Source organism: Mycteria americana, chromosome 3 (genome assembly GCF_035582795.1).
Source record: "Mycteria americana isolate JAX WOST 10 ecotype Jacksonville Zoo and Gardens chromosome 3, USCA_MyAme_1.0, whole genome shotgun sequence".
In the NCBI taxonomy this organism is placed as follows: Eukaryota; Metazoa; Chordata; class Aves; order Ciconiiformes; family Ciconiidae; genus Mycteria; species Mycteria americana.
Window position 1 is genome coordinate 88,976,756 of NC_134367.1, and position 24,596 is coordinate 89,001,351.

Genomic DNA, 24,596 nt, shown 5'->3' on the forward strand with positions numbered 1-24,596 from the left:
TTATCTGGTGTTACAAGCTTTTATCTGTTAAAGACCTAAAAAGTTTGCATCTTCAGATGATGAGTACCAGAGCAGCAATAAGCCCATTTCCTAATACATGCAGTTACGTAACTATTATGTTACAATATCTAAAGATCTAATTTAAAGGATGAATTTATGTAATAAAGATGTCCTAGGAGTGATACAGGAAGAGCCTCTGAAGCTCTGTGTTGGTGGTTTGGACTCTAAACGCTATTTGACTCCAGGCTCTGAACTGCAGAGTTGTCTGGAACACAGGCTGGAATCAACACTTGACTGATGAGGTCCCTGCGAGGAGGGCAGCCATTCTCTCCATCTCTATAGGGTCCTTCCCATATAGTCTCCTTGCTGAAGTATGTGGCAATTCACTTGGCAGGGAGCCCATTAGTTTGGAAGTCATGCCCAGTCACATGGTTTCCCAGCAGAAAAGTTGCTATAACCAACACTGCTTTTACACCAAAGAGGGAAATGAATCCTTCAGTCAATTAACTTACGAACTGCTTTTTCTCTGCTTCACACCTCTAATCTTTGGCTTGGAAAGTGAACCTGCTTTCCTGACTAGGTTATGTTTATGGAATAGGATTAAAGAGTCACTATAATATAAACCTGGGAGGGTTCTGAGTGGTGAATGATTTTTTTTCTAGGATCTTCAATAAACCCAAGCAGCATTTGGAGACTTAATCCAAAGAAAAGTACATGCCTATAGAAAGAGATGGCTAAAAATGGTCACGCTTTTACTGCCATGGAAAGTTCAGAGAAAACAAAGATTAACAAAAAAATCAACAAAAAAACCAAACCACAAACAGGAACTTACCAATATGAGCCCTGTCAGAAATTATTAGTCTTTTTTCCCAGCCTTCTAGCCCTTAAAAGACAAAATGAAATAGTTCAAATTATGTTTTGTATAGCATTTTTGTCTTCTGATGTATGAAGCATAAATACTTTTCATGTTCAGTCTTCAGTCAATCTATTTAAAGATTAAGCAATCATGTTCCAGAGGAAAAAAAAGTAGATTTCAATAATTAAAACTTGGCATCAGCCTATAAAGCTGAGAAAGTCAGGCTTATTCTGAGGAAGAATTCTAGCTAGTCTACTAGTTCCTCAATTTCAGCAATCAATTAGTAGCTTTTTGTTTTTGAGTAATCTAGACCATTGATTTACCTCACTTACAGTAGACTGCTGCCAAGCATGGCCATAGATATAACAGAAAGTATCAAAAAACTGAGTTCTGAATCAAGAAGTCATTACCACAGCATTTGTTCACATTAACACTAACATCAAACTGTACACTGATATTGTAAGAGGTAAACCAAATATGAACAGGTAACACATTTTAACAAGTTGTTTCACTTCTTAAATTCACTGCTTTAAGCAAAGAAAAATGTCTACAGATGATTCATATTTAGAACATGTTCTCTTCTGAAACTGTACAGAGACTCCCACAAGGGCGCTGGGACTTCTAGCGAGACTCCTGTCTGAAACTAGCAGCTAAACAGAGTTCTGGAAAAACACATTGTACGTAAGCTCTACAGAGACATCCTCTTTCTAAATCTTTAGAGGAGGGCCCCTTGAACTATTTTAAGAGTAGTATCTTAAAATTTTCTCACCTTTTCCTTTCTCTAAGTTTTTTTCAGCTTCTTCAAAGAGTCCTGGCAAATGAATTACAACGCCATTTCCTGAAGAAAACCATTACGTAAAATTTAATGAATTATGTTGAGCATGGAAAAAAAATTCCAAATAATTCAAAGACACTTCATGTTTTGTATGCAGAGTATTTTATTTAAGTTTTTAAAGTTAAGTTTTAAGTTTTTATTTAAACTTTCAAGACATTGCAATTTTTATTCTTAGGAATTTGTCCGTAAAAGACTGATTTGTACCTAAACTATGTGTTTCTAACTACATGCATTGAATCTTTTTAATAAGCTCAACAAATTTTCAATTTAGATCAGGACAAACAGTAACAGCATTGTGGGACAGTCCAGAATGCAACTTCCTCTTCCTCATATGTAAAATTAACTTCCCTCTTTGTACTTCATTTTAATAACCCTATTGTTTTTTAAAAGCTTAGCACATTTCTATCATCATTATAAACACTAGCATCCCCTCAGGCACTCTTCTGCTGTAAATAGACACAGAATATTCCATATATAGAGTTGGGGTTGTTAACAGACTAGCAAAAATAACAGAGGAGAAAGCTCTATCAAAAGCAAGCTCACATTCCTACAGCTGTCACATAGCGCAGAGAAAGACCACTACTTACAATTAACCAGCACCACTGAGTGCCTAAGAAGGAGTATTTCCATATAGCAAAACTGAACCATCTTAAGGTCATATCAAACCCAGTAGATCCAAAGCTATCAGTGTGATAACATCTAGCTAAAGAATGAAGGGACATGCCATTTGAAACTATTGGCATATCACCTAATTTCACATAGATAAAAGCATTCTAGACACCAAAATACAGACTTCTAAATACTTAAATAAAGACTTCTTCACTATAACCTTCATGGTACAGTCCTAATCAATAGTAATAATCTGTTATAATACTCCAATCATTTTGCCCTTGTGTTTTTTGTTTTTTGAACCTATAAGCCCTTTCAGTGGAATCCTAAGCCAAATAATTTTTTTTTCCAAAAGAGATTTTAAACACAAGGCAGACCTAAAAGAAGCCAGAACAACAAACTTCAGAACAGACAAGACCAAGAGATAGCAGATACAAACAAGAGGATTTGTAAAAAGCTCTCTCCTGCCTACTGTATTTTTAAAGGATGGGGTCTTTCCTACTCAACCCTGAGTCCACCAAACAAAACATGGCAAATAGGCATCCTCTTTTACTGTTTTCAAGCAATAACCTTTTAAAGAAACATAATACAGTAACACATCAAAAGAGAATAAAAGCAGTATCATCTGCCACAGCCCTCAAAACTAGAAGCAGTTAACATCCCAACCTCCCCTTCATCAGAGGGAATCTATTTCCATGCCTATTGGCTCAATTTCTGTAGATGTATTAGGCAGGGCAAGTTGATTGAAAACTATCCCACTATCAGGTCACAATATAACAGCTGAAAAGAGACAATTAACCACCAATTTCCATCAAGTAAAGAGTTAATGCTGACTGCGAGTATACAGTCCCTACAAGGTGGACCCAAGAATTCAGCAAGTACTGTTTATGAATCAAGTAACTAGGGACACATACTCTTTAGTTGCTATGCTGTTTAGCAAACTGTCAGTGACCACTTACTCTTGGCACGTGTACCAAGTTGAGAGGCAAGACTACAGGCTCAAAGCAACGAGATATGCAGGAAGAAGTGAGAGGAAGAGCATGGCAATAGAGTCCTGATTTGGGGAAGTACATCGTGTAAGGGACAGGAGTTCTGCGTATCAAAAAAGCAGGATGGAAGTGTTGATAGGTCATAGCCTTTACTGACCCAGAGACTCACCTCAACAGCACACAAGCACATACATAGTTATAATGCTGTGTAGACATGTTTTATATTTACCTTCATTTTTAGAAGGAAATTTTAAGGGCTACACAGCATTATTAAGTAGGCTGGTCATAGAAGCAATCCAAAGAAAAAAAAAAACCTACCACTTAGGATTGGAAACAGGATTCCAAGAGAGGGAAGGTAGTAAGTAGGCTTGTAGGGACAACAGATAGGACAATCTAAACCCCCTTTCAGGAGGCAAACGGATCATAGATACTGACATCACATAGTACTGCCACTGCCCTAAACCTTCTAATGTACTCTTCTGAGAGGACTTCTTGGTAAGAACTATATAGTGCAGAAGTCTTTTGGAGTCAGCATTCATTTCACAATCCAATGGAAAAGGGAGGAAAGATCTATGTTTCAAAAGGTACTGGTAGTTACTTAGCAGGGCTGAAGATTAAAAGAGGAGGAATTCTGAGAATAAAAGAAATAATTGGTAGAGAAAATAAGAGGGAATGGGAGAATGAAGATATACGGGACAGCTAGCTGTTTGCATTGATAGGACAGATAAGAACAAAGATTAACTACCCAAGACAATAAAAGAAACCTCTGTAATCCAAACGTCACAATTGAGTTAAGACAATATTAAGAAGACAGTAGAGCAGTTCAGGCCTATAAGAATGTGAGGAAGAAAAATCCTGATACTGTATGTCCTCAGATATATGTTGTTCTTTTAATATGTCAGAAGTCTGTAACTACAGTATTGTCTATTTTTTAGAGATGTCCCACTTACCAATGAATGCAGTGACTTTTGGATTGATGATCCCACTTGGCAAAAGATGAAAGTCATACTCCACAGAATCCACAACAACTGTATGCCCTGCATTATTGCCTCCCTGGAGGGAAATGGGGGGGGAAGAAAAAAGTGTTAATAGTTTTTGATACTAAAGACAAATGGACACACAGTAGAGAGATGGAATAAACTGGTTCCAGCTCCTATTCTGCAGCTTTCATTTCTGTTACTGACAAAAAGATCTTTCAGAGATCTCCTTCTCCCAGGAAATCAGCCAAACTTGTTTTGTCAAACTCGACAATTTCAACATCAGTATTACCTGTTATATAGACTTTGGACAGTATTTTGGTTCATCAAAGGTACAAAAACTTGGAATAAGATTAAAATGTTTCTAAAAATTATTGGACAGAAGCATAAATATTCTAGAACATGCAAACATTTCTAAAAGGCATCATCAGTTTTACTAGGTTCCGATTACAGTTATGGAGAATAAGAATTAAAAGTGGAACTGCAACCTTACCAAAGAAAAAAAAAATCACCAGTTAAACTGAGTATATAAAACCATATAGTTATTGGGAAAGATAAGTCTAGCTATTTGGCGATGTGCAGGCTTGTTGTTCTGAATTTTGGGTTGAGTCTTTTGAGTGTTTTTCTATGAATAGTAACCAAAGTTAACTTGTTCATTCTATACCTCCTCAGCGATAAGAGAGGTCTGTAATAGTACAAGTCATTTATATCTGAAACATGCTGTTAAGGAGTGAACCTAGAGGCAACAAAGATGATTGTGGTTTCGTAAGTTACCGGAAACCATTTACATCAAACTAACACTTAGCATTTCTAGCTTTTTTTCATTACCACAAAAAGAGTATTAAGAGATTTGTTAAACTGTGAAATATGTCTAAAATACAAAAAGAAGCCTGTGACCAAGTCTTAAAGAGGGTCAAGATAGGCTTATGAAACTAAAAAGATTACAAAATAGTTACCAAATATCCCTAGTTCTTGTTTGTTGTACTTTTGAAAATAAGCTTACACTCTCTTGTGACTCACTCATTTGTGCAAGACAAGGTTACATACAAAATGGCTGTTTGTCATAACTACAGGAACATCCTTTACAGGCACCTTGCACCAGAAATAAACAAACTGCTTCAAAGAAGGAAAGCCTTAATGGAAAGACTTTTAATCTAAGCCTTCCTTCAGCACAAGACAATCTGAAGAAAGGCATTATACGAAAAGAAGAAGAAAAAAGAAACTACATGAAATATGAATCTATGGAATTATAAATCTGAAATATTTCAGAATAACGTATCACAGAAGATCTTTTCTAAGCAATGGACTCAACAGCTACTCACTACTTCTACAACATTTACAAAGCATGAATGCAATGCATAAGGCCATATATCTGACATTATAAATAAAGAATATTCTTTGATATCAAACATTTGTGCCAGTATATAAACACACATGCCACAGGTAAAAGCCTAATCTCAGTGAAGTTAGCAATGAAAATTCTCATAATTTCAGCATTATTTATCTGAGGACTTACAGCCATTCCAACTCCTTTGGAAACAGGGGGAAAACTTACAAACCTTCACCGAACAAAGGAAATGTCTGAATTTAAGAGAAGTTTAAATGATTTAGTAATATAATGTACAGTTTTTCCATGTAGTGAACAGTACCTTGAAGAAATTGTAAAGATTTCTGGATGCAGAAGTTTTCACTGCAAATTATCTGACTTAATCAGAGAATGCCAAATTTTTGATTCACAACATGTAAAACATACTGAATGCATAAATAAAGCAAGCCTCTCAAGTTTATTATTTTAAGAAAATAATAAATGTTCAGGAATAACCTTCCTCCTCCTCCTCCTCCCATCCTTTCTACTCAACAACAGCTGTTAAGAAAGATTATTTAGCAGTCTACCAACTCTACAGTTGTACCTTTGGTTTAAAAGGATGTTAACTACCTACATCAGCAGGTAATCATTTACAACTATTTTTGAAATGCAATGCTGATACTCCTCAGCTACTGCAAGCTACTCCAAAACTAGGTAATATTCTACAAACTAATAAGTTATACGCATACATAAAATATACAAGTGTTTTTTAGTAAGACAAGACATTGGTTTTCTACTCAATGTTTGAGAACCTAAGCAAAACCTTTCTTGGGGAAGAAAGAACAGTTATGTACTAAAGCAGAATTTACAGTCAAGTACATATGCTAAAAGTGGTAGTTACCTTCTTCCTCATCAGATTCCTTCAAATTATTCCTTTCTATTAGATCCACTAGTAATATCAGTCTAGACAAGTTTATCATGAGCACTGAAGTGCTTTAAATGAAAATTCAATAAATAGGTCTAAGTACAACACTGAAATACTGAGGTAGTAGTAATTTACAAATGGGAAAACGAGTCCAAACTCTCCCACTGCAGCATAAATAAACTGGACTAACCCATAAGCAACACTAAGATTAGAGAATGACTATTCATTTGAAATCCCCTACTAACTGGATGATTTAATTTCATGTTTTGCTTCTCAATTTATTTAAAAGAAAAGGTTTTCTAGCGTCATGAACGTCAAATACAGAGAAAGAAAAATAGGCCATCGTAGAGATTAGATCATGATTAACAATAAATTCTTAGTCTCTTAAAGTTTGCCAGCTACTGGTGCCATTCAGATATGGTATCTTAAAGTTCAGCGGTCACGTCTGCTCGAGTAAGGTGTACAGCACGCAGACTCAGACTGTGTTAATCACGAGAACATAGCTGCTGGTTTTTGGTGGTGTCAAGAGTTCTCCCTTGCACTACTGAGTGATGCCAAGGTGTGTTGGTTCTGTGCTCGCTGAAAAATACCCCATGGCTGACAGAATAAAAATGGCATTTTACCTTTTAAACTACACACACAGCACAGCTCATACTTCATCTAGAAGCAAGCTAGTTATATATACTTCTGCATGTTTACTGTGAGCAGTTATACTTTAAGGGATTTTGCTAGAGACTAAAGTAGAAAACTTGACATTATGTGTGGTGAATCGCCATCTGAACACACTCTTAGGCCATACTAATACCTCAAGGTTTCCAAATGCTTGTTTTCAGGTTAGACTCAAATCTGAATCTCAGAATTTAGTTGTTTATAATATTATGATGCCTACAACATGGAAAGATTCAATCCCAAAAGTGCTATTGATAGCAGCCGTCTGGTAGAACATTAAGTCAGTCCCCTCCTGCTTTGGATGTCATTCTGTCAGAATGTATAATTTTGAAAAATATTTTTAGTTTCAAACCATATTTTAGGAGAGCATGAAAACAACAGCATTTCATGAATTCAGTTTTCAAAATTCTGCTGTGATTTACAGGTAAGCTCTACCCTAACTGCAGAAGTGCAAGTGTATAGTCACACAGTTAGGAATTGTAATATATTAAAAGAATGGTTCACACTGTACACTTAAGAGTGAACTAGCAGTAAAGTGTACACATGTTGTGTACTCAAACATTGCACAACACAGGTTTGGTAAACAATTCTAATTACAGAAACCTGAACTCAGAGTTCTAGTGGTGGTGGGGTGGAGAGGTGGGTTATTGTTAGGTTATGGGGTTTGGTTTGTTGGTTTTTTTTCCCTCCTCCAGAAATTGATGATAATGCCAACATCTTTGTAATGGAGGCAACTATTGCCTCTGGGCATAACTCAAGGTATAAACTGATGAAGTCACTCCTGGCTTCAGCACTTTCCATCTGGATTTCTCGCACCTCCTCCCTCATCACAGTAAACCAAATGGGACCAGTTAGGTCATTCAAGCTAACACTCCTTTTATTCAAATGTTTAAACATTATTAATTGAGAACTAACTGTGGAATTTATTTTCAGTATTAGTTGAACAAAGTTCATGCTCAAATGATCTTCAATACATTGTATAAAGCTTTTGTCAGAGGGAAATTAAGATATACAAGTCATTTCTGGAGGCTGGCAATACTCCCTAGTTAACTAAATACAGTAATCAGTCTACCATATCTCGGTAACCTTCTAGGTACCCAAACTACAGGAGCTCTCTCCCAGCCACGTGAAAACTGAAACACCTACCTTGGGCCAACACAGACAAAAAGGTCAAGTGCACGGCAAGACCAAAAGATGCTCTTGCTCAGCCTGGAATACACTACGTGCATGTAGCAGTGGCTCCTTTTCCCTTTCTCCCTGCACTACAGCAAGATTTCCTTCAGCGGAGCCAAGAAGTGTACCATAGCCAACACACTCGCTCATTAGGGTAATGCAACTCTGCATTCAGCTACAAATAGATGGATTGCACAAAAGGATTGGGGTGGGGGGAAGGTGACTTCTTATAAATGAGAGAATCAAGAAGGCACCAGTGGCACTCTGAACAAAGAACTTCTTCACTGGGATGCCTTCTTCCCATTCTGCAGAATGGTAGCAGAGGAAGCCCTTCCAGAAGTCAGAATGCAGGCTGTGGAGGGGAGGTCAGGCAGGCAAGGCAGAGCTAGCTTTGTCAGAGTAAGAGAAATCATATTGTGCAAATTTAAAAAAAAAAAGAAAAAAAATTAAGAAGAAAGGTAACCAATAAGACGAAACAGCATGACATAGTCAGAAATGTCTAACAGGCTGAAGATTACTTCCTTAGTATTGCAATGCAGTATTTTATTCCAAAATTATGCAAATGAGGTTTTCTGAAACACAGCAGACACAAATACCTAATACAAAAGACAAGCAAGAAAGACCTTTAAGTAAAAAAGAAAAATCCTTTTAGCAATTTTTAGGTAACAAACTTGAAGAAGACCAGAAAAACCAGTTCAGGATAGGCAGTATAGGTGGGACCAGAAGAGAGCTTTCAAGGTCCAAGTACCTGCTAAACACAAACCCACTAAACCTTCTTCATAAAGTTTTGTGTTCTCTCCCTCTGCTTCCACGGTTTCCATGCTCTGATATAACAGTCGTCTAACCCCACTCATCTAACACATTATTAAGAAGGAAAAAGAAAAACCCCAAAACAAACCAACCACACACACACAAAAAACCCCACTTGTTTCTTTAAGTGCTTCCTAAAAACATTTTTGTGAGAATTTTTTTTTCACTGCTGCATCTCACAGGATGTCACAATATCAGATACAGTACTGTTAACCCTCAGATCATCTGCCAGAACAATAGAATCAAAATTTTGAACCTAAATAAGACTGTCTCTCTTAAAAGTAATTTAAGAACCTTTTTCCTCTCTCCTCCCCAAACCTCATGTCCCTGTCAGTTTAAACAGCTATTAAGAAAAAAATTATGTTAAAAATAATAAAAAATTCATAATACTCTAAATATTAGTCACTGAAAATTAATTCTGATTTTTATCCTACCAACAACTGTGTATATTTATTTTCTTAAACATACAATTACCACAGAGGAGATAAAATTTTTTTGCATATTTAAGTATACCCCTGCACACATCCTTCAAGTTTGGATACATACAGCAGAATCCTTACACGCCATGAGATTCTCATTTCAACAGACACAATCTAGAATATCCCAACATTTTTTATTTTAAGTCTTTTAATTCTGGAAGTCATGCCAAAAGGTATCTGCTAGTTACCTGAAAATTTTCTTAGTACAGCATCATCCCTGAAACATACCAAGGACACAAAGTCAGACAACAAACACAACAGAAAAACACGTATTTATTGCTCAAAAGGGTGCATCACCTAGCACTGAAATACTGTGAACTGGTAGTATATTGGTGGAAATTATTAGAAAAAAAAAATCAGTTCTTGTTAATGTTACACCAGAGACTAAGCACTTCATAAATTTAATATGCATAATGCTTAACTTTTGCTTATTTAACACTGAAATATCTCTCTAGATTAGTTTATTACTAGGTTATTTAGGTAAGAATATAAACAATCTTCTCCCTTAAGTTCTAATAAAGCTTACTTAGAAGAGACTGTGCTATTTTAAAAAAAAAAAAAGTCAAACCATTTCTCTTTAGGTTTTCTTTACATTAGAAAACAACCTCTGGCTCATTTCATCACAGAAAACTGAGTATATAAGAAAAATAGGCACATGCCTTGCTAAAGAACAGAACATAAAACAGATTCTCCATCTAGCACCTACCCAAAACAAAGAGCAATAAGAACCAGTAACAACACACTATACTCCTGTCAAGATGCTAACACAGGCTTACTACTCCTGAAGTCCCAAGCATACTTTGCTTAGATATAGCACCATTTATTTGTGCATCTCTATCATGGCACAGCATTGCAGTTTTAGCATACTCCGAGGTTTCCAAAATTGGATTTTCAGAAGTCAGCAATCTTCTTCGCACTGTTTTTTGAGGTAGATTTAAAAAAAGTTAAAAGCATTCAGTTTGTTTGTCCTTTCTCTTTTCCTTGCACTATTTTTTCTCCTCATATCTTTCAGCACAGTATTTGGAACAGTTCTCTCTCCTCTCCCTAAGGATTCTTTAGTGACCAAGGGATCAGCCCTTTCAGCAGCCCACAGCTTTACCAAATTACAATGTTAAATTGTGTCTGTAATTGAATTTCCCCAACTTTTCAACTGCCAGGTGCATGAACTTTGTAATACAAGTAACACAAATACAATGTTGTCCTTCCTTAACTTTTGACTTTGCCTTGTAGTCAGTACCTAGGCCTGCTGTTGTTGCTCAAGACTTTGAAACAACACACCAAAGTTAGGGTGGTTGGTTTCATGGTTGGACCCATTCTCCAGTTTTCAGCTGCTGCCTACGCTGCTGCCAGCAATGCTGAAGGAGTAACTCCCACCAGGTCACACTGAACATTTGTGCTGATAACAGGGGAAAACACAAGCTTGCTCAAAGTGAAGGGAGAACCAAACACCTATTCTTTTCCCCAACAATATTGGTTTAAATAATTCATGGAATTATGAAGTTGGGCATCTTAGAAATAGCTGTTTTAATCATAGCCTTGATGCAAAAAGAAACAAACCAAACCAAAACAAAAAAACTCAGCCATGAAAGTTTCCTAGTACTCTTTATTTAAAGAGTTGTTGTTTATTTTGGGGGGGGGGGGGTGTTTGATTTTTGTTTTGTTGTGTTGGTTTGGGTTTTTTTTAAACTTCTGTACATATCCAGCTCAAAAGGATGCCAGTTGGACTGGAATGAAAAAATTTCTTTCCATTTATTTGGAGAGGCAGTGTGAAAGTCACCATGAACAACAAGCGTGAACCTATCTATGCATTTCAGTATATGGATTTAGTTTAGAGACTTTTTAGTTTGATGCTCTGATGGATGAACAATTTAAAATCCTATTAAGATACAGTAGCCTTTTTTCTCCTGTCATGATCCTGACACTATTGAATTATACTATTATTTTAGAGTATTTTACGTCATTAAGTGGAATTGTGAAAGTAAGATCAGGCACAAGATCATTACCCAACGTATAATATTTTAAGCAAAACCTGTTGTTGTAAGGTAACTAAATGCATAAGCTTTTTAAAAAAGCATTATTCCAATTTTACTGGTGCAGTATGCTTAAATCACTTCCTTGAAAAAGCATACGATCCCTGACCGCTAGCTGGTAATCTTGAAATATCCAAGCTATTCAACATGTAGAACAGCTAAGTATACATGACTCTGACAGGAAGGTGCATACTACTAGACAAATTATCACCCAAGTACTGTTAGAATGACAGCAATCCTGGTAACAAAACCCCATATTTACCCGCTTTCTAGAAGCCTCATTCCAAAAAACATTCCCTATGAAATACCACTTTTGAAATATTCCTTTTACAGTGGTAAACTGCTCAGAGATATTGCAAACAAAAAAAAATACAGGGTTTTTCCTTCAGCTTGCTAAAGAAGACTAAGTAGCCTAAAAATCCTTCCCAGTGTAAGCACAACACCCAAGAATCTGCATCCATATATTTAATGGTTGGTCGGTACCACACACAAAACAAGATACTATTCTAAAACACACCTATCCTGGCAAATGTGAACAGAATCAGTTACACGTGCACAGAGGGGGCACAAGATAGCAAAGGCAGCTGCAAGTATTGCACATCTGGGGGCTGTTTGATAAACATTCTTAGGAAACACCCTTTTTGCAACAGTTTTGCATGCCTGAAAATACAAATTTGGAAGGAAAAAAGACATTATCTGCTAGTTGACATTTTACTGGAAACAGCCTTGAAATTTCAATAAATCAAACACATGACTCCTGCTAGCCAAAAACCACTATCAAAGCACTGGAAGGCAATACTTACCACGAACAATACACTCATGCACACGACACAAACACACCGGTTACCACCATACTGTACCATGCTTCAGACAGTATCACTGCAAAACATACTGAAGACTAATCAATAGTATCAAAGAGGACTACATTTTAAACATATTGACAGAACAGTATTTCTAATAGGACATCTATGGTAATTTTAAGGTAAATCATTTCAGCTCTTCCGCTATCTATGCAAAATGGCTTATTTCCTCTTGCATTCTATAGCTTTTAAATATCTTAACTGCCAAGTAAAGTATTTTGGGTAAAGAACTGAAAACAACTAGCAACAATATTAATGCCAGTATCTGACTACACTTTTATGATTTTTTTTTTCCTTATAGCTCTGAAGACTGAAACAATTTTTAGGAGTATGACTCTTAGAAAGGTGTATTCTGGAGCCAAAATGGTAAACTCAAAAGAACGTATGAACAACCTCGAAAAGACAGGTCTTCTCACTTTGAACCTTCCCGTAGTGCAAGGCCTCTTTAGCTTGTTACATTCTGTCCATGCAGAACAGCTTCCAAATCATGTATATAGCATGGAGAAGGAGCATTCATAATCGTATTTAACAGCAATTTTTCTTCTGGAATTGCATTGCTGTACTAGTCAAAAGCCCCCAAGAAACATTCATGTATTGAGCCGATTCACTGGACAAATAAGAACCAATTTTTTTTTGAGTTATGGCAGAGTCTTGATAATTTAATGAAGTTAATTTGACAAAATAATAATGACTTATGCCTGTCTTCAGAAAGTCTAATTGATGACTACTTCATCAACCTTTTTGCATCATGACCTTTATTGTCAGGATTAGAGAGAGATGCTCTTTTTAGACAAAAAAGATTATTTTCTTGCTGAATTAAAATAGTGCAAGAAAGTTTACCAGGTAAGGCTTCAGGTTTACAGTACTTAACCAGCCTCTACCAAAACTCAGCTAACAGAACACTAAAGTTGAAATAACCACCACCTGGAGTTTTGTTTTGGGTTTTGCTAAATATGAAGGTAGAACCAGAATGTTTCCTAAGAAGTCATTCATTCAAGAATAACTTATTTGGCTTTCCATAAATATACTTCGACAATATTAATGTCTACTAAGGACATAAAAAATTTAAATTTAAAAAAAAAAAAATCATACTGGGAGTTACAAGCTCCAGCATGTTTTACCTGCAGTGCCTGCTAACTTAAGAGCTCATCTGAAGCTAAGTGAAGCCAACAATTGAGGAAGCATGGAACCTCATTTTCCAAAAAGACTGTGAAAATTATACAAAGCCATACTCAAACGCTTATAGAGAAATCCTGAACCAGAACTTTTTCCTCTGGTGAGTTTGCTCAGAAAAGTTCCATGCTCCTGGGTTTGCAACCAATCTCACTGATTTACCTGAAAAGCATGCAAAGGACTTGACCGCTTGTCCTTCCAGCTTAAGGGAGAAGGATTTGCAGTTCTTCCATTTTTCTGGCACATGGGACTCTTCCAGGAAAAATGTACACACAATATATCCATCATTCACTGAAGGACCCTCACTCTTAATCTTAAATTCATTCTAGCTTCAAACTTTGGGGTTTTCCCTTCCTTTTTTTGAAAAAAGTGCTAACAGTCTAATAGGAAACATTAATGTACCAGCTTGGATAATTAGCAAAACCAAAAAGGAAAGCAGAGTTGCTTGTTCATAAACTGAAAGCAAAAATATTACTCCTTGTAAAAAAAAAAACAAAAAAAAACCAAACCAGTAAGACATTATCTGCTTTTTAAAACTTTTGTGTAGAGCACAAAAAGCAAGAGTAAATGTGTGCCACGTGTGCTACCCAAGGACACGTGCTTAAGTATGAGGCATGTCTACATACATAAGTAGAACATGCAAGTAAGAAATCACTGCAGGAACACATAAAAAATATAATGCATTTGAAACTAAGATGGAGGAACAACAGCATACCTTTCTCCATTTTAGATCTACATAAGTTGAAAATATGTATTTTATTTTCAGAGCATATCTTCATTAGTCAAGGGCAGACTAGACATTAGTATAATAACCAGAACAGTTAAATCTGTTTTGAACACATCAAGATAAGAGAGCAGTTCAAACCCTTATGCCTCACCTACAGTACTCTCGTAACTGCTAAGACCAGTCTACGTTACTGCAACTTTACCTAACAGTGGAGGTGCATAGGGAAAAAGAGATTTACTAGAAAAGCAGACTGAAATTACTACTAAAAGCATATTGTGAACGGCTCTCTATACTGATACTAAACAGAAAAGTATTTAAAGCAGCTCTGAAATACTGACATATGCATTTAAGAGAACTATCTACCCAAAAAGTCTACAATGACAATCACTGCTTTTTCTTATGACGTGATCATGCCAAGTTGTCTATCTCAAAAATATGATGCCTCAGGGTAGAGCAAAGAACTCTTTCAAGTTATCTCCTCTAGAATAGAAATTAGTTGTCTAGTTTAAAGAGATGTTATCTCATGCTATGTTAAGGAAGAAGCCATACACTTCTTTCAACTCTCCCCATCAGATGTGTGTGTGCATAATTTTTTCTACAGTTTACTTGTATTGCTACCACATTCCAGCACTCATTTTTAGCTCAGGGCAACCACTGTTGTTTCTGAGCTAGCTATACAAGTGACTGCCAAGTTGGGCAAGAAGCAAGTCAATGTTGCTTTGGCATCATATGGTTGTAAACATTTTCATTTAACTCTTGGATGAAAAGACAAAAATACATCAGGAAAGCTGGATGCTACCACTACTTACAAGAAATGTAAGAAAGGCTCCTTCTTACACAATCAGATTCTGGGAATGCTGAACACACCTTTAAAAAGTTGGTCAGTCTAGCAAAGAAACATATTTGAACCCCTATGATGCACTCTAACTAGACATAGCTTTGCAATTACTAGGCTATTTGCTTCTCATTTCAATACATATTGCCAAAAAGCTATTTTGAACTTCAGATTACGGACCATCCCCCTTTAAAAAAAAAATAATAAAAAAATCAAGGTTTTGATAACTAATTCATTCTCTCACATCCCAGATTTCGTGATTAATTTGCTTTCTCGCCCCTCTGCCCCCAATGAATTAGTAGCTAACAAACTCTACTGTGTAACCTACTCCTGGATTTCAGTATAAACAACATCCAGCAGCTAGCAATTTTCTTCCTTGACAATCCATTCATGTTTGCAAGATCTAAACCTAGTTCAGGGAGCCATCATGTTACACACTTAATAAAAGTTTCTAAAACTTTGGCTAGACTTCAGAAATCTTTGAATGTGTAGTACAAGGACTGTTGCCTCAGAACAAGATCAAGAGCGTGGTTTGAGGCAGAATATGACAGAATAAGCACATTATGTTTTACACATTCACCTGTTTTCTCCTAACAAATAAAAGAAAACATTAACTTTACTTATGTCTATTAATCTCAAAGAACTCCATACATTTCTCTATACTGATAGAACTTGCTCCGAGGAATTGCTATTGAAAGACAATATTCGGAAAGACTCTTTAGAGCTGGTTTTGGCTTAGTTTCTCACCTGATCTGCAAAACCTTATACTGTTGCAATGCCTACACATGTTAGGTAGGGAACAGGATTCATTACCCAAGTCCAGAATAAAGACCAATCTACCCCTAAGAGATAAAAGAGATCAAGTGAGGCAGGGAGATAAGAAACAAGAAAAATGTTGAAAGCACAGATTGGTCCAGCACTAAGTTGCTTCAGTGCACAAAACCCCACCAATGTTTGCTACATTTCACAAGAATATTTAAGAAAGGATATGAAAAACAAAAAGTGACTTTGGGAATATTTACAGACAACATCTTCCAAATGTGCGAGGTAGTGCAGTAGAAATAAAAAAATGTATTTGAAATCTTAATAAGCTGCTATAGAGTACTGCATCTTAACCAACCAAGCACTGTAAGCTTTTGTAGTAACAGTAAGACTGAAAGAACAATAAGAAACCAGTAGATCAAGGTGTAGTTTGCTCTTTAGTCCTATTAAGGTCTCCTTTGTTAATGGTACAAACTTTATGAACTGGAAAATCAGATTTCAACTGTTCTTCTGTTTGAAATAATTTAGACGTTGTGTGATTGTTTACAATAACAAAAGATCACCTGCCAGTGATGCTCTAAAGCAGGTCTGTAAAGCATATGACTCGCTGATGGGGCAGGCCAAAGAACTCATTTCACTGACCTCTCTTTCCTCACCAGAGCACTTTATTGGCATGCTGCCAACCACTCCAAGTTCCAAAAGTGCACCCAGCACTTGAAAAAAAATGAGAGCTCGCGCTAGACATCACATATCGAATGCCTGAGCAGCTAAAAAAGCACCAATAGCTATAGCTACTGATTCTGCTATTCCTAATTCTGCATGGCCTGCAAAGGCTCTAGACTAAAACACCTTTTCAAATGAGAATATTTAGAAAAAGGACAAAAGTGGGCTTGGTGAATGGAAGAAAATTCCAGTTTTTTTAAAAAGTGGCTACATACAGACCAGTGATATGGAGATATTAGGGGGCACTGGTCTGAGGACTTCAGTTTGCAGTTATCAACTGATCAATGGTAACTGCTTAACCACAAGAATTTGCACATTGAAAACTTCTCTACTAACTGTTGCACTGTAATTGCCACATATCAAGCGATCAGCGGTGGCGTCACTATACACACTGTTGTTTGGGGGGAGGAAGAGGAAAAGGGAGCACAAAGAATTCACACATTGCAATTACCATGCATTAGCAGTTCAGGAGTAGGAACTGTGTGACCCCACAGCAGGCAGAGCAGTAATGGTAAGTCACAGGCAGACCATACTGGAATCAGTTGAGAAGATTTGGTAAGAAGCTGCAATTCTATTTTGAAGTAGTAACAAGATGTAGAGTAGAACTGAAGAAGCAGAAAAATAGGATTCTTTAGCATAGGGAGCATGCCTTCAAAATAATTTGAAGACTTAGAAATCTTATTCACCTGTGCGAATTATATACTCTGAATAAGTCAGCTACTTCCAATAGTAAGAACAGTAAGTGACCAAAAATTTGCTGATTAAATGAGTAAATTAGAACAGAATCCTGCAGTGCAGACATTACATTTTTTTGTTGTACTGCATACACTGGTAGATTGGGTGGAGGGGGTGGTGTTACTATAAGAGATACATAGCATATTTTGGTACCGTATTTGTTTTGATAAAATGATTATCTAAAATAATTTGCTTGCATTAATTTGCCATTCCCATATCCACTGACAAATGAAACTCTGGTAATTAAATCCCTAACCTGGTTGCATTCTGCAATGGTAGGAAGTCCCTTAATCAGAACAAGAAATGTTTTCCTTTAACTTTCCATTACCTGTGGAATTGACAAAAATACAATGTATACTTTTAAAAATTGCCAGGTTTGATAGCAGCAAGGCTAGCTGCTTACTAAGAGGAAACTATGTCAATCAAAAAACCACAAAAGCACAGTTTTTCTGGCAGCCAGTCCTGAATCTCAAACCAATTCTTGCTCTATTTTACTGTCTGGGCTATGATTTATGTGATAGCAGGTAAACAGACTTTGCTCTGTAAGCCACTGAAGACCAGAGGTAGGTTTAAGTGCAAAAGTCTCACCAATGCATTTGTTTTATCAATAGTATCATTTTACCAGATACCTCCTAGAGGTAAACGAAGACCAGTTCAAATTTAACAGTGGAAGAACAAGTACATACTTTGCCTGTCATGTAGATATGTTTGTATTAACTGCATTTGAACCCTCTGTACTAGCAGCATCCTCAGGAAACTATCATAGTCACCAGTGCAGTTGCATTAGCAACTACATACATGCAACCCCTGGATGTATTTTAATTTTAGTTTAGCCTCTTCAAACAGTTGTTTTTTAAACCATAACACTACTTCTGATAAATGTGAATCTGTCTCCTGAAAAGAAAATACCATTCTCTTGCTCTGAGCACAAGACTCCTTTCAACAACCTCTAAACCTAAGATAAAATACTTTGGAGGGTGGTATTTAGAAGTATATCCATAATACAACTTATTTCTTGACACACTCATTCAGCTAATTGCACCTAAGTAAGCACCTCATTCCAGATGACAGTCAGCTAGTCAAACAAGTGACTGAAGTCATTAGCACATCTGCTACCTAGGAGACAAGAAGGTATGGCATAGATTTCAGAGTAAAACTTCTTGCAATGCCTTTACAGGCATTGTAAAAGTAAGTGATAGTCAGTTCTTGGTTCTGGGACAGCACCATTTTTATGCTCTGCATCCGCACAGAACCAGAGACAATTATATGAAAGCCACACTAGAGTGTTTCATTGCAAATATAACGCAAGTTTCCAAGACATCTTAGACCTGCTACAACAACTTCCCAAGTCCTCCAAGAAAAGTTGTACTAATAAATTTTTCACAAGAACACACTAGAAATACTTGATCTCATCCAGAGGCATTCCAGCAACTCTGTGGCATGATGAACAAAGAACCATCCTAGAATGAGAAAGAGTATAACGGTGAAATAACAATCGGAAGCTCTGATTACAGAAAGCTGGTATTAGCAAGGGGCAGACTAAGTGTGTTACAATTTTTCTTTCTGGGCTTGTACCACTACAAAAAGCACAAGGGTCATACTCTAAATTACCAGCAGTAACAAAACCATCAAGAATATGCTTGCATACATAGCAAGATGATTTAATAGCTATGTACCACTGAAGAGAATATTCCCATTTTTCCATCTCGTTCTGAGAAATTGCTCTTTGTGCTTACCCTGTCCTGTCCTCTTTTCATCAAGGTCCTCTAAGACAATTAAATTCAGTTTTATTTATTAAAATGGGAGAAAGTAAATCCAACGAAAAAGAGTTTCCTGCCATTTTGGTGAGTTAAATCAGCTTAGAGAAGTGTTCAAGTGCCAAAGTCAGTGCATGGGAGGAGACCCAGACAGCACAGCCATCAACAGGAAAGGGAAGAAAGAAGAAAAACTCCTTCCTTCAGCAAGAGCAACAAGCTGTTAGAAATGGCAGAAGTGGCCATGAGATTCAAGCCTGAGATAGCATCATAATTTTTCCCTTTTCTTAATCCTTTATCCAGCTGATCTGAAAGAAGTAACAAATACATTAAAACACGTGCACGCAGAAATCCACTGTCTGCCTCTCCCTCCCCACAAAAACTTCCTAGCGACACACACGCTCACCTAAACACCCTTCAAGTTTTAAGGACAAAGTTGTAAAGGACAAACTGAGTCACCGTGTTCTATAACCCACAAAGCCAGGCAACCATGCCACAGCACCACATCAGATTTTATTATTAAAAAAAAAAAAAACAAAACACAAAACCCAAGATACATGGGGAAAAAACTCCATTGTGAAACAGCCATTTAAGAATACGTTTCTTTACTTCAAAATTAAAGTCTCTGAAGTTCAAGTTTTTGATTTGTCAGCTTTGCAACTGACTTGGCTTTGAAAACACCAGTTTTATATGCAGTTCTTGTTAGATAATACAATGCTTCAGTGTTTGCACTCTTTGGGAAATGGTACACTCTTCCAAAATATATTTATTTAAGAGCAAATTTAATTTGTGCATTCAACAAAAGCGTACAGCTAACGACACTTACATGACGTGTGCACATGCTGTAGGCATTTTAAGCTGCTGTATCTCTTATCTTCAAGAAAAAAACCCCGTACATAGCTTTAGTTCATTATGTTGTGCTCTACAGAATTACTACTCTAGAAACGTTAAGAAAAACATCTCCTCGGATGTGCGTTGTTTTAAGGTAGGCATTTAAGACCACTGTGCTTGCAGGCTGGACTCACTTTTTTGCTCTTTTGCTGGAATAACGCTTCCACACAGCAACAGGGAAGGAAAAGAAAAGAATTAAACAGAGAAAAATGGGATTTCCTTGACACAACAATGATCTTGAAGCAAGGGCAGGCCAGTCCTTTAAAAGCTAGTTTTATCTGAAGACGCCTAAGTTGTCGCGGGCTCCATGTACGCCCTCACGTGCATCCTGTAACTAACTGTCGGTTTCGTGCCGCGGGCCAGCGTTACCCCGCCGAGCGGGGAAGGCGAGCACGCTCGCAGGCGGTGCGGCTTAGGCCACGCCGCCGCCGGGGAGGGCTCCTCGCCCCGCTCCCAGCAGCGATGCTGCGGGAACCGCCGAGCGCGGCCCCTTCCCGGCGCCCCCCAGACAAAGAGTGCTGCGGCGGCGGGCCTGAAGGGGAGGACGCGACCCCGGGCGCATTCCTCCTGCCGGAGGCCAGCTCTCGGCGGCGAGGAGGGCGCCTTCCTCCTCCGCCCCCCGGCGCCGGGACGGGGACAAAGGAGGAGCGGGAGGGCTGCGGAGCCCGGCCGCGGGGACCCCGCCAGGGGCTCCTGCCCCGCCGGGGAAGGCTTCGCTGCCCCGCAGCCCGCCCTGCGCGGCGGGAGACCCGCCGCCTCCCCGGGCACCGCCGCCCGGCCCTGCGCTGAGGCGGGCGCTCGGGGCGAGAACAAGTGCCCGCGCGGAGCCGGGCGGCGGGGCGGGCGGCCGGTGGGGCCGGTGGCGAGGTCGCCCGCCTCAAGGTGACACCCGCGGCCTCGCCCCGGCTGCCTCCTCACCTGGCACCTGCAGACGATGTCGGCGTCCTGCGCCAGCAGGTCCACCACCTTGCCTTTGCCCTCGTCGCCCCACTGGGCCCCCAGCACGACGGTCACCTTGTTGCCGGGGAGGCGGGCGGCGCACTCGCCGTTGGGGATGGCGGGCGCCGGGGCGCCATGCTCCGCCATGGCTCGCGCTGCCCGCTCCGGCTCCGCTCCAGGCACATGCGGCAGCGCGCGGCGGCTCCGCTCCCCCCGCCTCCTCCTCCAGGGCGGGCGGGCGGGCGGGCGGTGGTGCCGCTGCCGCGTCCAGGTGCCGCCGCCTACCGGCCCCGCCAGCGCGGCCTCCCCCGCCGCTCCCCGCCAGGCAGACCCCTGCCCTCAGGGGGAGCCCCGCCCCGCTCCCCCGCGGAAAACCGGAGCCGCCGTCGCCGCTCCCGGCGGCTTTTTTCCTTCCTCGCCCTTGCGCCGCTCTCCCGCGCCTCGCAGCCCGGACTACATTACCCAGCGCGCTGCGCGGCCTCCCCCGCGCAGGGCGCCGCGCGGGGCCGGGCGCGGTGCATGCTGGGGCGCGTAGTCCTCCGGTGCCGCACCTGTGGGAGGACGGTTCCTTGCGGGTTGCCCCATGCGGCGGCGGCAGGCCGTGTCCGTGGGGGGCCGGGTAGGGGGCGGCTGCGGAGGAGCGGCCGTGGCGCTCCAGCGGGCACTGCTGGCCCTGCTATGGCTGCATGGCGGCTGCGCCTGGTGGAGGTGGAAGGAGGGGGCCAGGCGCGCTAAGGGGAGCCGTGGAGGGAGGCCTTTGTGCGTCGCGTCTGGCCTCGGCTCAGCGCGTACTCAGGCTGCGGCCTTGGGTTTGGTGGCCGCAGATCCTGCGTCCGCTCCCCAGAGCTGGCTCTCTGGGACGCAGCAGCCCGCGGCCTGACGTGCTACAGGTGTCCCCGCGCCGCTCCTGAACCGGAGTGGGTGGCCGCTGGTCCCTGCCAGCCTGGGGTCTCGGTGCTGCTGTGGCTCCCCGTTTCCCCTCGGGTTACATCTGCTGTGGGCAAGGCGTACCTGTGGCTCCTGTCACGCACGTCAAACCTGCAGGCGTGTGCTTGCAGTGTGTCATCACAGCTTCGCCTATGTGGTTAGTTTTGCTGACTTAATGATAAGAATGTAAACGAGTGTTTGTAGAACCAGGGGCTAAATGTAAGAGGCCATTTTCTCCAGAGACACTGGAACATGGCCCCAAGCTTATTCATGAGGAAAAAAAAAAATGGAAAAACCCCATAGCAGAGAAATGCCTTCATCATGCATACTTGAGGGTTTAGCACTGGAACCGATGTCTCAGTGGCTGTTTTCATTCTTTCCTGCTTCACAGAATCAACACCCCTGGGGGAAGATTTTTTTTTGTAAAGTAGCTATTAAAAAGACATAAACCTGAATGATGTAATTATTGCTAAGACAGCTATTCAAAAACCTGAGTCACTGAGCAGTCACAATTTGCAGCTGTCTGGCAGTCTGTAGAGTTTGATTTTAGTTGCTTCTTTGCTCCTTCGGGTTTACTCTAATCAAGAATTTGAGGATCTATAAAAGCCCCTGGAGAAGAGTTTAACTGTGGCATGTAAAGCTAGGGAGATATATAAGAGAAAATTAAATACGACGTTGACAGAGAACATTTTTTTTTAAAACTGAAAATAACCTAAATCCTGAACGGCAGTGCAAAGAGATGCAATGACAAAGTAGTCAGTTCAGTACAAAGATGTTGAGCAATTGCAAATGATACGAGGCAATTGTGTACATACACTTCAAAGAGCAAATAGTTCCTTAAGCATTCTGTATAGTCCATAGTATTAATATTTTTGTCTGCTTATGCTAAAAAAAAACATAGCCATGATTTCTGTATCACTGCACAGAGCTTGTGGGAAGTCACTAAAAGCCACAAGGAACTGCTGAAGTCAATTTCTCCAGTCTTGCTGACACAATGGCAAACTTTGCTTTAGTACACTCACTTCTGAGGCCATAGATCACCTCCTGACTCCCCAAACAATGGTCTAGATTAATGTTTCGGGATATGATTTTCCAGTGTAGCTGAATCATTAACACCTCACCATTGCCAACGCAAATATTCCCTCGAATCTCAAAATAAATCTGAGCCTGTCGTCGTAGTGTCCTAGCAATGTGGTATTAATGTAATGCCACTTTCCAAAGAGGTCTCATGCACACGAATCCATTGTTCTGCTGTTTTTATTTGGTGTAGAAGAGTTTTGAGATTTATGTTTTGGTATGTTTTCTTGGTAGGTATAGAACCAGTGAAGAAAACTATGAACTCTTCACTTCCAGAAAACCTCTAAGTATTTAATGAAGATCACGCTAATCAATACTGATTAGTACTGCAACGTTTGGAATTTTTATTTAATATATGGTATTATGGGTCCGTCATTCCTCCACCCCCTTTTCTTTGCAAACTAAATGGAGGCTTTCATTCTAATACTGTAAAAGACAATAAAAACTCTTTATTGACATGATTCACTACGTGTATAGTATAGTTCTAAAACATGGTAAGTCTTGACCAAAGTACAAACATAACTGATGTCTTATGCCCCTTGTCAAAAACAGGCATTTGCTGTAGTATAAGTAAGAGTTTAGAATAAAACTGTGCAGAAACTCCTAATTGCACTTATTTTGGTTCATTTACTATAAGCAAGAAAACCAGCAAGAGCATGCAATGTTACAGTACTGTGTTTTCCCTCTAACATGTATGGACTTTATTTTTTTTATTAACTTTTTTTGCTATTTAAGCAAGCTGAATATGCTCTGTGAGAGGTCAGGTGGGCATTTAGAGGTGGCACAAAGCGGCAAGACTTTATGTTCAAGGAATGAAGGAATGTGACTGCCTTTTCTCGCATTAGCAAGCTGGTATATGGGACTGACTTTGTAAAACTGAACCCACGGCAGAAGTGTGCACTGATAAAGTTTAGGTTGTATTGTCTTCTGAATTGTTCAATGTTATTGACTGGATATGAAGAACCGAGGCAGTTACATTTATCACAAATTTCACTCTTAATTTGGGTACATTCAGGCTTTTCATATGACTGCATTTCCTGCCTCCCAATAAATTGGAAGAGACTCAGACAGGAACTTTTCATAGATAAACACTGAACGGAAGAAGTATGAGATTTGCGTTTCATTCAGATGTGTTGAAGAGATACGTGGAATTGTTACATCTGTATGTTTTCAATTATTCTGATGAAGTATCCCACATATTCTGATTATGTATTTAAAAAAAAATTGACAGACAAAGTAGTTTAGAGGAGAATTTAGGTAAGAACTTCAGTAGTTCAGAAAATCAAGGGTGAGTATGAATGAAGGGAAAATGCTGTAACAAGGAAGAAGGCTGACTGGACTATTAGCTAATGCTCAGCATAACTGATGGGTCATAAAGTGTTCTTTCTTTCTCCTTATTAATGCTTCTTAATTGTGTTGAAGCACTACTGAATGATGTTAATACTTTCCTGATATGATACTGTTTTTCCTACTGTAAGCAATTTCTGAGTTTCAGGAAAAGTATATATTGAAGAAATAGCCCTTGGCAATGAAAA

The 24,596-nt window shown here is 39.4% G+C and overlaps 1 protein-coding gene across 1 annotated transcript in view; it reads right to left on the reverse strand.

The window, feature by feature from the left end:
• ADSS2 (adenylosuccinate synthase 2) overlaps window positions 1-21,362 on the reverse strand; it is a 39,646-nt gene extending 18,284 nt beyond the window's left edge. The window contains exons 1-4 of the mRNA XM_075496025.1: window positions 21,037-21,362; window positions 4,240-4,342; window positions 1,626-1,694; window positions 833-883 (exon numbers count right to left, since the gene is read on the reverse strand). Of these exons, the coding sequence (XP_075352140.1) occupies window positions 833-883; window positions 1,626-1,694; window positions 4,240-4,342; window positions 21,037-21,204 (391 nt within the window). The 5' untranslated portion in view covers window positions 21,205-21,362. The remainder of the gene's footprint in view (window positions 1-832; window positions 884-1,625; window positions 1,695-4,239; window positions 4,343-21,036) is intronic.
• Window positions 21,363-24,596: the final 3,234 nt, after the last annotated feature.